This window comes from Lampris incognitus, chromosome 5 (genome assembly GCF_029633865.1).
Source record: "Lampris incognitus isolate fLamInc1 chromosome 5, fLamInc1.hap2, whole genome shotgun sequence".
NCBI classification, from domain to species: domain Eukaryota; kingdom Metazoa; phylum Chordata; class Actinopteri; order Lampriformes; family Lampridae; genus Lampris; species Lampris incognitus.
Window position 1 is genome coordinate 7,216,351 of NC_079215.1, and position 17,137 is coordinate 7,233,487.

General features: G+C 43.4%; 1 protein-coding gene across 1 annotated transcript in view; it reads right to left on the bottom strand.

Annotated features, from left to right (window-relative positions):
* Positions 1–17,137, bottom strand: part of LOC130112376 (voltage-dependent T-type calcium channel subunit alpha-1I-like) — a 356,487-nt gene that overhangs the window by 135,240 nt on the left and 204,110 nt on the right. The window contains exons 10-12 of the mRNA XM_056279712.1: positions 7,715–7,866; positions 3,213–3,398; positions 433–550 (exon numbers count right to left, since the gene is read on the bottom strand). Coding sequence (XP_056135687.1) covers positions 433–550; positions 3,213–3,398; positions 7,715–7,866 — 456 coding nt within the window. The remainder of the gene's footprint in view (positions 1–432; positions 551–3,212; positions 3,399–7,714; positions 7,867–17,137) is intronic.

The window sequence follows — 17,137 nt, forward strand, 5'->3', positions numbered from 1 at the left end:
GACTCGAGGGTTCACCTCCTGTGTATAATATACACGGGAGGTGAACCCTCACCAGGGAGGAACGCCATACTGCACACCACCAAACTCCGACCAGTGACTCCAGTCACTTTCCAACAACCAGCAACAAAGTAAAAGTAAACTCCTCGTACCTTACCATAGACAGAAGAAAAGTGAAAGGCAGTTAAAAAAAACAACAAAAAAAACAGTGAACTATCCCAAAAAAACACTCAAGCTCATTCAACACCCTCACTCACGCTCACACACCCAACCTCCCAGCATGCAGTGCAGAGAGCGAGAGAGAGAGAGAGAGAAAGATAGAGAGTGAGAGAGAGCTCATGTATCGTGTATATTTGTTGTACATGTATTTCTGTAAAAACATCCATTCAGACCACATACAAGCATGTGTACGAGCAAGTGTGTGTTTTCAATTACCTGAAAGACAGTGACAATGGCCCAGAGCAGAGAGTCAAAATTCTTCCTGTCTGGCACAGTGTCTCCAGCCTCTGTCCTCAGACTGAACTTGCAGCCAAAGATGTGCATCCCCAGAATACTAGGACAAAAAAAGGCACAGACGTGACTTAACAACAGATTCGTATAAAGCACATACTGCAAATGAAGGTTCTGCTCAGCCAAGCTGAATTCATGAAAACCTGAATGGATCATCCAGAAATTAGTCAAATTATTGGACTTATGTTATCTTGGGAAACCAAAGAACTTTTTACTATAGAAGCTGCAGGAACACAAAAATACACTCTTATTACAGCTCTGCCATGAAAAAAGCATGAAATACATCAGCATATCATGTCCACCGTTGGGTCACGGACAACTAATGTGTGTGTGTGTGTGTGTGTGTGTGTGTGTGTGTATGTGTGATCACTACATAAGCATTTATCTGTTGAACTGAAATTAGGGTCATAACACTCCATAAACACTACATGTGATACTGAGTTTCTTAAAGACGATTCAGAGAATGCAGAACAGAGACAGATAATACCACTGAAATACACCACAGCTAATTTGTGTAACATTCAATCATGGAGCCACAAAAGTGTTTTTTTCTCTTTTTTTTTCTTGAAAGAATCTTCACGGTACTGGTGTACTGTGTACCTGTGACTGTGACACATGATTCAATGGCAGTTACGGTTGTAATGTATTGGACTTTACACAAACATGATGGCCGGGATGAGAGTCAGCACCTCCAAGTCTGAGGCCATGGTTCTCTACCAGAAAATGGTGGATTGCTCCCTCTGGGTTGGGGATGAGTTGTTGCCTCAAGTGAAGGAATTCAAGTATCTCGCGGTCTTGTTGATGAGTGAGGGTAGGATGGAGCGGGAGATTGACAGGCGGATTGGTGCAGCATCAGCAGTAATGGGGACATGGTACCGGACCGTTGTGGTGAAGAGGGAGCTGAGCCAGAAGGCAAAGCTCTCAATTTACCAGTCAATCTTAGTTCCAACCCTCACCTATGGTCATGAGCTTTGGGTAATGACCGAATGAAAGAGATCACGGATACAAGGGTGTCTGGGCTCAGTCTTAGAAGTAGGTATAAATATACTACTTATACTGGAGACAGTGGCATTGACGAAAAGACAGGAGGTGGAGCTGGCAGAGTTGAAGATGCTAAGATTTTCATTGGGAGTGATGAAGAAGGACAGGATTCGGAACGAGTATATTCGAGGGACAGCTCAGGTTAGATGGTTTGGAGACAAAGCAAGAGAGTCAAGATTGAGATGGTTTGGACATGTGTGGAGGAGACATGCTGGGTATATTGGGAGAAGAATGCTGAATATGGAGCTGCCGGGGAAGAGGAGAAGAGGAAGGAACACCCATGTCCTCTCTCACCACATCCATAAAGAGGAGGTTTATGGATGTGGTGAGAGAGGACATGCAGGTGGCTGGTGTGACAGAGGAAGTCGCAGAGGACAAGAAGAGATGGAAACGGATGATATGTTGTGGCGACCCCTGATGGGAACAGCTGAAAGTAGTAGTAGTAGTAATAGTAGCTGAATTAACTTAAGAGTAGGTGAGAAGGGGCAGGAAAATAGAAGTGTATACTTCCTCCTACTCCTTTTTCAACATGTAACAAATATGCATGCGGCGATCTGTTCGCCGAGTTTGATGTGTGGATTTGTTGATCACTTCAGATTATTGGCAATGGCTTATCTGTATGCTATATCCTGCTTATTTATATGCTCGAAATAAATCATCATCATCATCAACATCTGGAGAGACAGTTGCAAACACAAACACCTTGATGAGGTGGAAACAATAAAGCTCTGTCTGTTGCTGCCCTGCTTTCTCTCCCTCATCCTCTAAGATGTACAGAAAAATGCAAAGCGGGACAATGTATTTGTGTTGAACATCTTGACTCCCTCTCAACACACACACACACACACACACACACACACACACACACACACACACACACACACACACACCACACACTACTCGTTATCATTATCACTGCTTTTTTTGTTGTTTTGTTATTTCATTACTATTGTTGCTGCAGTGTTGAGGAGCCGAAACACAAGAATTTTACTCTCTTGTACTCGCATAATGAAACGTGACAAATAAAGAATCTTGAATCTTAAAGGTTTCCAATGAAATGTTCTACCACTAGTAGTGCTACAGAGCACAATTAAAGCAGGTCCCCATGTTAGTATCCCGTGTTTTTTCAGCACACGCATATCACAAGCATGGAGGTGACATGTCACACATTTCTGGACATAAAACACGAAGAAGAAGAAGCAGGAGGAAGAGGAAGACAACCTGTTGACTGGAGGAAGCATGGCAGCTGTAACAAAAGCAAAGAAACGTCAGCTCGGCCGCAATAAATATTGGAGGGAAAAAAAGACAAACACAGAAAATAAAAAACAAAAATAAATACTGGCAGGGCAATTCCACAGTTGGTCGCAGTAAGGTGACATATCTGCTAATAGAAGCAAAGAGGAAGACTGTAAACAATGCAGCTTTGAAAACATTAGAAATAAAAAGGCTTTGCAAATTTTTCTGAAGTAGGAACTGTGTTCAACATGTTTGTTAGACCTCATATACACACAAGATGTGTTTTGATAAGACACTTTGCATGTAAACACTACCGAGTTGTTTACAAGGAAAACTCCACTGGGTACCAATAAGTGGAAGACAATATGAGAAAATGTCAAGGGAGACGGGCCTGATCAATCTTTGTGGTCATGCACATGCCATCCTACCTGAAGATGAAGATGAAGAGCATGAGGAGCATGCAGAAGGTAGCCACATTGTCCATGGTCTTCATGAGGACCACCAGCTGTCTCCGCAGAGCCGGCATGAACCGCACCAGTTTCAGTACCCGCAATAGTCTGAAGGTCCTCAGCACGGAAAGACCGCCGTCCGACTGGCCGATGATCTCACACACACTGGACCGAGAGATGACCGACCAAACAAGCAGGGAACATCACACACATCCCAAATAAGTGAAAGCACCGGATTAGACTGAAAGAGTGGCAGTGATGGGTTCAATAAATGCATTTATTCTTTCTAGTATCTATTCATCTGAAGGAAGAGGAGGTAAAGGTTGGAGATATAAGAGAAATGCTGAGAAGAAATTAAAGCAGGAGAGTTTGTTTGTAAAGATGGATGGGTGAATAAATAGATGAGCGGTGGAAGGTATGGACAGATGGAGAGATGGATGAATGGAAGGAATACAAAGGTGTATAAAGTACTGGAAAACCATACATGAGTAAAAGTAGGATTACTCTTTGGGAAAATGTACTCAAATATGAGGAAAAATAGCTTTCACTAGAACTACTTGAGAGCTCTAAAATAGCATGTAAAAAAGATTTAATCAAATGCTGTTTACATCGGGCATCCGGGTAGTGTAGCGGTCTATTCCGTTGCCTACCAACACGGAGATCACCAGTTCAAATCCCGTGTTACCACCAGCCTGGTCAGGTGTCCCTATAGACGCAATTGGCCATGTCTGCGGGTGGGAAGCCGGATGTGGGTATGTGTGCTGGTCGCTGCACTAGCGCCTCCTCTGCTCGGTCAGGGCGCCTGTTCAGGGGGGAGGGGGAACTGGGGGGAATAGCGTGATCCTCCCACGCGCTACGTCCTGGTGAAACTCCTCACTATCAGGTGAAAAGAAGCGGCTGGCGACTCCATATGTATCGGAGGAGGCATGTGGTAGTCTGCAGCCCTCCCCGGATCGGCAGAGGGGTTGAGCAGCAACCCGGACGGCTCAGAAAAGTGGGGTAATTGGCCAAGTACAATTGGGGAGAAAATCCATAAAAAAAATCCCACAATGCAACTGAAAATCCATTGGCTGTAAACCACTTTATACTAAAAATACCACGATTCAATGGCTCGCCTCTCCTCCGCTCTGCTTGTATGCTCTTTTCACCGTCAAATACCTTGTAGCCAGAGAGCGAGAGAATAAGAATGGGAGAGGAAAAGGAAGATTCAGTAGGGTCCAAAATATCCGGTAACTACTGTCTTTTGGAGTGTCCTTCTGAGTGTTTCATATGGAGGGAATAGTGAACGAGGGAACAATTCTGGACACAGCTTTAAAGACCTGGTGTAAAGCCACCAGGTGCACAGACAACAAGCCATACGAGCCATTACGAAAATCCAGCCGGTTGTGACGCCACACTGGGAGATGTGCCAAACAGGTCACACACTCACTGCCTTCACACGGCAGCTGTGTGAAGGCAGTGACTGAGCGGTGGAGCGCCCTCTGCCTCTCCATGTTTTAGAGAAACAAATAGTCACAACAATAAGAAGGATAAAAAGTAATAAGTTTGATGGGTAGAGTTGTGTCGCCGATTCACTTATCGCTAACAATGTTACACAAGTAGGTACTGCAAAAACCTACCACAAACATGTCCGACGTGAAAACATGTCCGACGTGATCGGGCTGGGACTGTTTGGGGGGGGGGGGCAGTACAGCAAGCCTCGCGTTAAATGTCGTCCAATGTGATTGCAGCCTTAGGTATCCCTTCTCTTGGGTCACTCGGTGGGACCACCATGGTCCTGACAAGGCCAGGGTGAGAGGGATTAGCCCCCCCCAATTGTACCCAGCCAATTACCCCACTCTTCCAAGCCATCCCGGTCGCTGCTCCACCCCCCTGCCCATCCAGGGAGGGCTGCAGACTACCACATGCCTCCTCCGATACATGTGGAGTCGCCAGCCACTTCTTTTCACCTGACACTGAGGAGTTTTGCCAGGGGGATGTAGCGTGTGGTGGGATCACGCTATTGTCCCCAGCCACCCCCCCCCCCGAACAGGTGCCCCGACCGATCAGAGGAGGCGCTATTGCAGCGACCACGACACGTACCCACATCTGGCTTCCCACCCGCAGACACGCCCAATTGTGTCTGTAGGGATGCCCGACCAAGCCGGAGGTAACACGGGGATTTGAACCGGCGATCCCCGTGTTAGTAGGCAGTGGAATAGACTGATATGCCACCAGTACGCCCCGGACCAGCCGCTTCTTTTTACCTGACAGTGAGGAGTTTCGCCAGGGGGACGTAGTGCGTGGGAAGATCACGCTATTACCCCCAGTTCCCCCTCCCCCCTGAACAGGCGCCCTGACCAACCAGAGAAGGCGCTAGTGCAGCGACCAGGACACATACCCACATCCGGCTTCCCACCCACAGACACGGCCAACTGTGTCTGTAGGGATGCTCGACCAAGCCGGAGGTAACATGGGGATTCGAACTGCTGATCCCCGTGCTAGTGGGCAACAGAATAGACCACTATGCTAACCGGGACGCCCCCTAGAGGGATTAGTTTTAGCACAGGTCACCGACGTTTTATGCACGGTATAAGCACTTTGAATAACATCCATCATCAATGGAATACAAAATAGCTGAGGAGATTTGGGGAGCTGGTGGGGATGAGAGGAGACGGCACATTAGAACAGAGACATAGATTTGTCCAATCAACATGTATCTGCTGTGATGGCCTGCGCATTTGATCTTGTTTAGCTGCAATAGCTTTGATGCACATTTGATCTGCGGGTTATAAAGGGGATCAGTGGCACTCAGCCAGATGAATGGAGGAGATATCGGCAGATCAAAGCCAGAGCCTCGGGCTCAGCGTGCAAATGACAAAGGAACACTGAAGCCTTTCCGATACCGAGGCCTCGCCATCGCGACAGAGTGACAGCCAAACACTCACAGGTGGTATTTTTCAACAGGGCTGAACACAGATAATGACAATTTGACAAAATAGGCTGTGAATAACTTAACCGTGTTGATGTCGTTCTAAATTATATCCGTTTTAGCAAACAAAAGTGGACAATTTTATCCTTCAAACGAATAATTTCCAATGTACCACTGTAGGGTGACTCATTAAATTGTAATTTGCCGAGCTTTACGTTCATACTAGCAGCTTTTAAAGGAGGTGGAAACTCTTCATCGATGGTGTGTATGTCAATTTCAAACAGAATTCACCCTCCTTTTTGAACATAACCAGGCTTTAAACTTCATAAAATATGCAAGTGTAGCATTAAAATGATGATTTACACTTGTGAGGCTGAATCTTGAAAGATTGACAGTTATTTAACTGAAACAGACGAGGATGACATTCACAACCTTTGCCTCTGAACAAGCCGTATTTTTCTGTTGCATTTTACGAGCTGTATGTGATGCTCATTATTGTTTCCTCAGCGCTTCAACTGAAATACTTTTTTTTTTATCTTCTCCTACAGTGTCTGACAATAATGATGTTGATGGTTATGGTGATGATGACGATGATGGGGGCGTTGATGATGGTGGTAGTGGTGATGGTGATGCAGATGAAATGACACTGCTCTTTTCAAAATTCAAAATGAGAGTGCAGTTAAAGTTGAGATGAGTTGTTATCATACACTCCCATTGTGTGGAATATCTGTCGGAGTTGATGTGTACTGGATTTCACACTTCCAAAGACAACAATGGACGTGTTCCTCTATTGCGCGTTATCTCTACTATTCCCTGCTGTAAATTACGACACAGTGAAACAGGCTGGTGGATTGTACAATTACAGTAAGGTTTCTCTAATGTATAAGTTACATTCATTAACTTATTTTGAGAGGAGGACGCTGTTGACGTTATGTGCCATCATGGACAATGTCTCCCACCCACTTCATGACGCGCTGGTTGGGCACAGGGGTACTTTTAGTAATAGACTCATTCTGCCGAAAAGCACCAGAGCACCACAGGAGGTCATTCCTGCCTGCGGCCATCAAACTTTACTACTCCTCCCTCGGACTCAGACTGTCAGGCACTCAGAGTTAATGGTCACTGGACCGGCCCTGTCGGGTTTTGTTTGTGCCGCTTGTTTTGTGCTGCGGTAGTGCAGTATAGATAGGGTGTTGTGTGTACCATGCTTGTTGATATATTTGTTCTTATTTCTATTCCTATTTTATCTTTTATTTCTATCCGTTTGTTTTTCTTGTCCGTATTTGTTTCTATTTTCTCATCTTGTATCTTGTTAGTTTTTAGTTATTAGCATGAGTGTCTGTAACAGAACCCATGTTCCCCTCGGGGATAAATAAAGGATTCTGAGTCTTACATTAAGGCTGTATCTTATCTATTATAAAGGAAGGGGTACTTGTAAACGCAGTTCTAAACCTTTCTCACCCCATGTCAGTGACGCTCTGGTGGTACCACCACACATTATGTGCAATGCGCAACCAGACACTGCGTTTAAAATCTGCCCCTTCATTGCGCTCACATCATTTCAGCGTACCTTATGATAACGATGATTCCATCAAACACATTGTAGGGGTTCCTCAAGTAGTTGAAAGAGCCGAACGCTGTGAGTTTGAGGATCATTTCCAACGAGAACATGCTAGTGAAGACGATGTTGCAGATCTCCAGGACATTAGTCAGCTCCTCTGGCTGGAAGAGGGGAGCAGAGGAGGACAGAAGTAAAGTCATTGTCGCGTCAACTCATTACAGTGACTCAAAAACGCAATAATAATTTGCACCTGGACAGTTAACAAAAAATAAGGGAGGCTACAACGAGAGAAAAAGAGATAACGTGGAAAAACACAAAAATGTTTGGATTGAAAACAGCAATCAGATTTAAATTTTTATGTCTAAAAACCTTGAGCATGAGATAATACAACATTCAGCAAAAAATGTTATTTGTAAGTAATATTGTTTTTTTTAAACTTAATCCATAATTGTTCTCAATTGTCTTGAAGACAAGAGAGTGGTGTAATCATTAATATTAATAAGCTGGCCTTTGAGTGACAAGTACAGACAGTGGTAGGTGGCAAAGGTGGGCGGGGTTACATAGTTTGATGGTTTGCTCTGATTGGCTGTATGCAAATGAGTGTCTGATGACATCATGAATATCAGGAAAAAAATTGCCTTGGAGGAGAGCTCTCTTCAAAAGCAATGAAAAGCTGAAATTTTCCTTTTATACTTACATTTCTTATTTCCAGCAGAAATAGAAAGTATAGAATGCATGACTATTAAAGTGATAAGTGATGTCAGAAATTTATGTGTTTTAATTTTGTTCTGATTTTATAGCAAATGCAAAAAAAAAAAAAAAGCATCACCCAACATGTGAAAGGCTAAACTCAGAGTAAAAGGCCAGCAAACGAATATAGATTCTTTAGTTGAATTAGAACATTTTGACGGTTCTTTTCTATTGATCCGAACCTCTGTGGAAAAAAAAAATAATGGAGCTAAAGAAGTGGGAATGTCAGATAAGGAGGAAAAAAGAGGAAAACGTATAGAGGAAATATCAGATGATGGCGGGTGGGGGGGGATCAAATTAAAAGGCGAGGAACGGACAGAGACGGATGGCCGAGAAAAGGGGAGAAATGTGGCTAATGGGGGAGAAAGGGGGCAGCTTTAAGGAAAGGAGATAGACCCGATAAGAAGAGCGACGGAAAGAGAGAGGACAGAAGAAAACAAATAGTGGAGAAAGCAGAGGAATGCGAGGACACTGTGGCAGTATTGTAGGTCATATGATGATAAATTCAGTAACCGCACATGCTGGTTCAGTCAATCAATACATAGAGGGATGAAAGTTACTGTGCAATGGTACGCACACATACTGCATGAACCCCCCACCCACCCACCTCCATGTGCACACACACACACGCACTATATATATATATATATATATATATATATATACATACATAGATGTAGGGAAAAAAACCTTTTAATACATAGCAGTACAAGCTTGTTTCGTGCGTCGCACACTCATCGGCTGCTAATGTGACTCAACAAAGGAAACACACAGTACATGTTGCCCTGCGTCACGCCCCTAATTTTGGTGGACAGCGACCAGTAAGAGGAGAAAACATCTGAACTATTACAACCAATGGGGTAGGTAGTTACGACGCACAGCAACAAATGGAGGGGTAGAAAACATTACAACCAATGGGGTAAGGGGCTGGGGCTTGTTTTGAAAACGCATTAATGACCAGGGCACTGTTGAAATGGCCTACATTTAGAATATAACAAGGTAATGTCAAATGGGGTAATTTATGTACTACATCATATAGTGAGTGGGGTGGTGTTGGGGCACAGTTAAAATGTAAAAAAATACAACATCTAATAAATGTCACATGTGTATCATCTAATGGGGGGGGGGGTAATAAAGACATTTTACTTGTGGTTGCAAAGGAGATATTTTTTTCGGTGTCTACAGCTGGTGGCCAATTCGTTTCTATTGTTCAAGGTGGATATATCAGGTCTGTAAATAATAAAATACTTTTCTGCCAAGCACAGGTTACATAAAAAATGCTACATATATATATATACACACACACACACACACCGTAGACACTACTGAAAATGAAAAAAAAAACAATAAGATATAGAATAAGATTTGCTATGGCTAAATCCTCGCCCCGTCTCTTTCTCTCCAGCATTTTCTTGACTCGGTCTTGTTATCAGCCATTTCAATCTCCTCGGCTTGACTGCCCCAAATTGATTCCTTCAAAAGGGCAAGGACTGGCAGTGTGGTTTTTGCACATATCAGGATGTACTCATGCTTGTGCACGTACCAATCCATATGCTTAAAACACACACACACACACACACACACACACACACACACACACACACACACACACACACACACACACACACACACACACACACACAGACCATCTGAGAGTACTATAAATCCAGGCCAGTTGGCTGCATGTTATTAAAACACTACACCATGGCTATTAAAACACATGCGACTCCACACTCACGCTGTGTAAGACATCTGGCTGTCATCCAGCTGTTGATCCATATAAGCAACATCAAGATCATGGACCCTGCTGACGGTCACCGATTGTTTCCTGTGACAGTCATTAAGCACGTTTGTGTTCAGGTTGCTTTCTCTTACCGCTACAATATGGTGTACCACTGCATTTCACTTTTGTCTTCCACAAGCAAGGAAATCATAACCTTATCTTTATTCAGCATGCGTGCAACAGACGCACTGCAGTCAATGCTAGCAGTACTGACAGCGTACAGCGCCACCGGTGCAATTTTGCTAAATTACTGAGAGGAAATAGGTGAATATCTGAATTTATGTTCTCTTCTTGGCAAATGGAAGGTGAACAGAGAGCTCTGCCAAGTAGCTGTGCTTTATGATGGGCCTTTTCAGGTGCAGGTACAGCATTCTGCAGGCCACGAGTATATTTACATGGACATCAATAATCTGATTACTGGATGTGATTGGTTAAAGGCAATATTTTGATTAAAGGATCGATATTCATTCATCTCATTTCATCAAATGTAGTATGGCCGATTCACCTGACCTACATGTCTTTGGACTGTGGGAGGAAACCAGAGCCCCCCGACTCCCACGAAACCCACGCAGACACGGGGAGAACATGCAAACTCCACACAGAGGACGAACCGGGATGAGCCTCAAGGTTGGACTACCCCGGGGCTCGAACCCAGGACCTTCTTGCTGTGAGGCGACTGTGCCGCCCAGTCTGAAAATCAGTAACTTGTAACTCCAGACTTTTCCAGCCCTGCAAAAGCCCCCTGCGCAGGGCTGTTACTGTATGTTCATATAAACTGAACATATGATGCCGTAAGTTCAGTGGTAGTATGTTCTCACTCAAAACATGGGGCTTCAAACAACTGGTTCACTGCATCTAACAGAGCAATTAAGAGATGATGATAAGCCAACTACTGCATTTACATTTGTGAATAGATCGAAAGATTGAGGAAAAACCCCAGTTGCTGTAATCAGTTAACGCTTACCCAAATTTGGAGCTGTTATTGATAACCCAATAAAGCCGTTTACATGACTGTTTCTAAAGGCTGAGTAATGCCTTTATCAGTTCATAAATAGTTTATTCGTTTGTGTGTAAGCAGGCTCGATAGGCTGCGGTGGCTATTATGGGAATAGGAACAGTTGCAGGATTAATTTATAATGGGAGACAAGGAGAGGAGGGTTTGGGGTTAATGGCTATAATTGATTACCTCTCTGTCTAAATCCAAGTCATTTTGCTAATGTGTTGGTCGATAGCGATCTGTCAGTCTGTCTTTGTTTCTGACCCGACTCTCTCTCTCTCTCGTTGTCTCTCTAGCTCGCTCTATCGCACTTTGTTTTGGATAAACTCCCAACTGGAGACACACACACGTGCAAACACACAAGCTGTGAGCTAAATTTGTCTGGGTTGTAATTTACAGCGCATCACTATTCCGCAGAGCACTCCTGTGACTCCGACGATGACACCTCTGACATTTCACTTGTCCAATCAACAGACACCGTGTTTTGTATTTACTCATAAACTTTGTGTGTGTGTGAGCACTAATGAGCATTAAAACTGTGTGAAAACACAGCCTAATGACTGGCCATTGGTGGTGGTGACAATGTGATGGTTGACTGCTGTTCGTGGGTCAGATGAATGGTGCCAACGCCCCCTGAAGATCTATTAAAGCTTTTTCATCTCTGCAGACCTGGAACACGCTTTAAGGATGCTTGTGTTCCAGGCAGTGATGCTGAGCACACTGTCGACACTTTGGCCAGAAAATATTTCAGGAAGGTCAACACAATAACCAAGTTGATATATATTTGCTCCTGGGTTATCTTTTTTCTTGAAGTACCTGTTTTCTTGCATTTTTCCCCTCTTTCTTTCTTTCAACTCTACATTACTTTGCATCTAAACTAATCTCAACTCAAGCATCGGATTTTTGCGTAACACCCTTGCTCCTCATTTCTACCTGAGGTCTTTTTGTAGATGTTAAGTTAAGGCAGTTTTTTTGGTTTTATTTGTATCTGTTACGGCAGATACAAATAAAACCAAACAAGGGGCGTCCAGGTGGCAGAGCGGTTTATTCCGTATTCTACCAACATGGGGATCAGCAGTTCACATCCCTGTGTTACCGCCAGCTTGGTTGGGCGTCCCTACAGACACAATTGGCCGTGTCTGCGGGTAGGAAGCCAGATGTCGCTGCACTAGCGCCTTCTGTGGTCGGTCGGTGCGCCTGTTCAGGGGGGAGGGGGAACTGGGGGAACAGTGTGATCCTCCCACATGCCCCGGTGAAACTCCTCACGAGTGTTGTAGTACTTGGGTCCAGGACTCGGACTCAAGTCCAACTCAAGTCCTGATTTTTAGGACTCGTAACTCGACTTGGGACTCGAGCACTGATGACTCGGATTTGGACTCGAACATTGACTGCATTTGGACTCGTAAATTGGAGATGAGGACTCGGACTTGTTAATCGATAAAGACTGTTTTTTGTTTTCGTTAGTTTTTTTGTTTGGCTATTGTGTCACAAAGTAAATAAACTCCCTTTGAAGTGGTGACAGCTGTGTCATTTTTGTTTAATGTACCTTTTTATTTGTATGTCAGCTTTTTTACGGTGCCATAGTGGAGCACTGGAGCCCATCTTGGAACTCGACTCAGATTCAACCTTAATGACTTGGACTCAGACTCAGGTAATGGGGACTTGACTCGGACTCAACTCAGACTGTTCTTTTGGGACTCGGACTCAAACACTGGGGACTCGAGACTAGACTCAGACTCAAGGTTTAGTGACTCGACTACAACACTGCTCCTCACTGTCAGTTGAGAAGAAGCGGCTGGCGACTCCACGTGTATCAGAGGAGGCATGTGGTAGTCTGCGGCCCTCCCCAGATCAGCAGAGGGGGTGGAGCAGCGACCGGGACGGCTCGGAAGAGTGGGGTAATTGGCCAAGTACAACTGGGGTGAAAAAAAAGGGGGGGGAATCCCCCCCCCCAAAAAAGCCAAATAAAACCAAACATCTAACTGTGAGAAAAAAATGTCGACTCTTTGCAGGTCAGTCATTCCTAGAACCCAATGTCTGAATCTGTCTGCTCATGTTAGCCGCCAAATGTTATCGGCAGGGAATTATCAGCAGGAAATTAGCTTTTCTTCTTCTCCTCCGGTGGTCACAGCAGTAGTCGTTATGTCAATATTCTAAAAAAAAAAAAAAACTTTGAAGGCAACTAGGTTGTCTCAGCCCAGATCACCTCTCAATAATCGCCAGTTTGGGTTTGCCGGATGTACCCAGAACAGCGAAATTTGGCCTGACACGCAGTGTAACAGATTGAGGTATTCAACCTAAAGCTGCTTTAAGTTTAGGATCAGAGCAGTAAGACTAATTAGGCCTTTGGTGAGACCGCTATATTAAGAAGATGGATCAAGGCAGAGCAAATTGCGTTTGTATGTGTTTGTGTGTGCGTGTGCGCGCACACATGCATGTGTGTGCATAAAATATCAAACAGTCTGTGCAGTTTTTTTTCTCTCTCTCTCTCGCTCTCTCTCTCTCTGTCAGTCTGTCTTCATCCACCACCACCCTAATCTCTATCTATTTCTCCTTCTGTATTTTTAGCCATCCCTGAGATGAGAAACAACCCACCACTGCAGCAGTGGAATAAAGTAAGTGGGCGATGATACAACGAGAGAGAGAGAGAGAGAGAGAGAGAGAGAGAGAGAGAGAACACGATTAGGTGAGACAAAGAATTAACAAATGAAAAAAATACATATACATTTATAAGAATACAAAAGAAAAAAAAGGGACAAAAAGGAATAATTTATGTGCTGTTACGAGCGCCTAGAGGTGTGATTATGTTCCTGCGACCCGGGCTTCACCCTCCAGGCCGAGCCCTGTGTGTGGGCACGTCCACCCACCTGGTTGGGAAATCACAACATGGAGAAATGGGAGAAATGGCCAGAGGCAGTGGGGGAAGAGGGGAAATGTTATGCAATATAGTAACTTAAGGAAATATATCCTACACCCACACTTTTTTGTATTTACAATGTTGTATCCTCGTCAGCTCCCCTACTGTGTGGATTCCCTCAGGGGTCTGTCCTTGGGCCAATCCTCTTCTCTGTATACATGCTTCCTCTGGGTCATTTGTTTAGTCACTTTCAAGACATGCCATACCACTGTTATGCCGATGATACTCAGATCTATTTCTCTGCTAAACCCAATAACCTGAATCAACTGTCCCCCCTCCATGATTGCTTAGCTGCCATCAAAGACTGGATGTCCCTTAATTTCCTCCAACTAAACCCTGACAAAACTGAGGTTCTCTTAATTGGTCCTGAGAACTTTGCCACGGCAGTTGATCAGTTTATTGGTCCACCTCATTCAAACATCAAACCTACCGCTAAAAATCTTGGTATCATCTTTGACCAGAATGTCTTTCAATCACCATGTTACTAAGCTTGTCCAATCCTGTTTTCTTCAGCTATGAAATATTGCAAAAATCAGGGATATTTTCTCTTTTAAGGATATCGAAAAATAAATTCACACTTTCATTTCCTCCCGTCTAGATTACTGTAACTCCCTCTACTCTGGCCTCAACCAACCTACTTTAAATCGGCTACAGCTGGTTCAGAATGCAGCTGCTGGACTACTAACTAGAACTAGCCATAGGTCCCACATTACCCCTATTCTTGCATCCCTCCTTTGGCTTCCCATAAAATACAGAATAATCTATAAGATCTTATTGATTGCATTTAAAACACTGCAAGATCTTGCCCCCAGTTACATTTCTGATCCCCTCATTCCTCATTCCACTTCCCCACCACTCCGATGCTCAAACCTCGGTCTTCTATCCATTCCTCACTCTGTCTGCAAAATGAAAGGTGACCGCGCCTTTGCAGTTTTAGCTCCAAGCCTCTGGAATAATCTCCCTCAATCCATTAGATTCGCTGAATCTTTGGACTGTTTTAAGCGGCTTCTAAAAACACATCTTTTCAGGCAAGCCTTTTTATAGATTCCCACCCCTGACTTCTGTTTTGTCTCATTTTTAGCTTGGTCTGTCACTCCCTATGCCATGTTTTTATATTCATTCAATTTATTTCATGCATTTATTCGTATTGTGTATTGAGTGTAAAGCACTACGTAACTGTATGTTTTTAAAAGTGCTATATAAATAAAAAATGTGCTTGCTTGCTTACTTTTTGCATTTATGTACATGCGCACAGGTAAACAAACACACATGCATAATATCTACAAAACCACCAGCTCTCCTGGCCTAGATTCACTTGGCATTTCAATGCAAAGGGTCAGCCCCTCCTCTCCCGCCATACATACAACATTCAGCAAAAAAGTGACCACATCATTTCTTAAACTGAAACACATTAACTCCATAGGCAGATTATGAGACAATGAGCCCCTGGGCACGGACACGTAAAAGCCCCCCACCCACCCACACCTAACACCAACAGCATATTAACTAAGACACACAGTTTCCTTCAGATTTTCAGTAGGTCTTTTGGGGCTCTGTTATTGACATGGATGACTAAGCCCTTCGACTATGTGACAAGAAATGCAAAGTTAATAACAGCAACTTCACGCAGAGACTCTGGCTTAAGGGCCCCCTGAGCCCTTGGGCCCCTGGGCCCGGTAGGCCCGTCTGGTAAATCCACCCATCAAGTACAATTTTCCATGACTAACTCTGCATTAAGGCTCAAGAAAACCATGGTTTTTAACAACGCCACAGAATAGGAAACCATTTTAACTCCTTCGGGTCAGCCAAACCTTTGGTAAAACCAACAAAAAAACCCACATGCTGTGCCTCTTTACAGAGCGATTACTATTGCATAAGGTTGTCATTCCCCATCGTTCAACTCTCCACCAGCATCCTATACATGTTTAACACTAGAACGACCAGAGTTTCACTCCTACCTAAAACGACCATGGGCGGTCAAAATGACCGCCAGTTTTTAAACTTTACATTCTGTCAAGATAAATTCCCAATTGAGATATTAATGCATTGCATATGTTAGTATGTATGTTAGGAAATGACTGACACCAAAATTAAAATTTTAACAACTATAATACTATTTTTAAATCATTTAAACCTCAGAGAAACATGATCGAACTTGAACAGCAAAAGTGGAAAAGTGAAAATATTACTTGAAAAAAAAAAAAAAAAAACAGGAAACATATTGCTAGTCTAATAAATGTAACAAGGTCTATAAAATGTGAAATGTAAAAAAAGAACTGAAAATAAATATTATAACAGTCCCAAACAATGACTGGAACTTAAAAACTACTAGAACGACCGTGGGCGGTCATTTTGACCGCCATGGTTTTTAAACTCTATAGTCTGTCAAGATAAATACCCAACTGAGATATTAATGCATATGTTAGTATGTCTGTTATGAAACTAACTGACACCAAAATTAACATTGTAACAAATTTTAATACTATTTTCAAACAATTTAAAATGGCCTTTGTCCAACGCCAGTAAATACTGGTGGTAGTCATGGTGTGTCTGTAACCAGACATGTTGGCAATAATCAGAAATCAACTTTAGACTATTTCTCTGCACTGGAGAATGCTAGTGTGTTTCTAGGACAGAGCCACGAACTTCACGAAGGTACTGATGCGACCAACACATGTCATAAATACTGACATGAAGCGCACGATCATGCACAAATTGCGACTCGTCTTTTTGACAGCTCATGGTCATCTTAGGTAGATCTTATCATAACTGTTTTTATAATTTATGTAAAACTAATTCTGATGCAAATCTATGCAATTTTAGGAGCATTCATGGAGCGGTAGGTCTGTATCTTTTTTTTCCGCAAAGTTATTAAACTTTGAAAATCCAAAACCACCAAAAAGACGGCCTTGGTCATTCCAGTGTTAAAATAAATATAACATAATTCTCTGACACTGAAAAAAGTCGTGAATAACCATTTCAGGA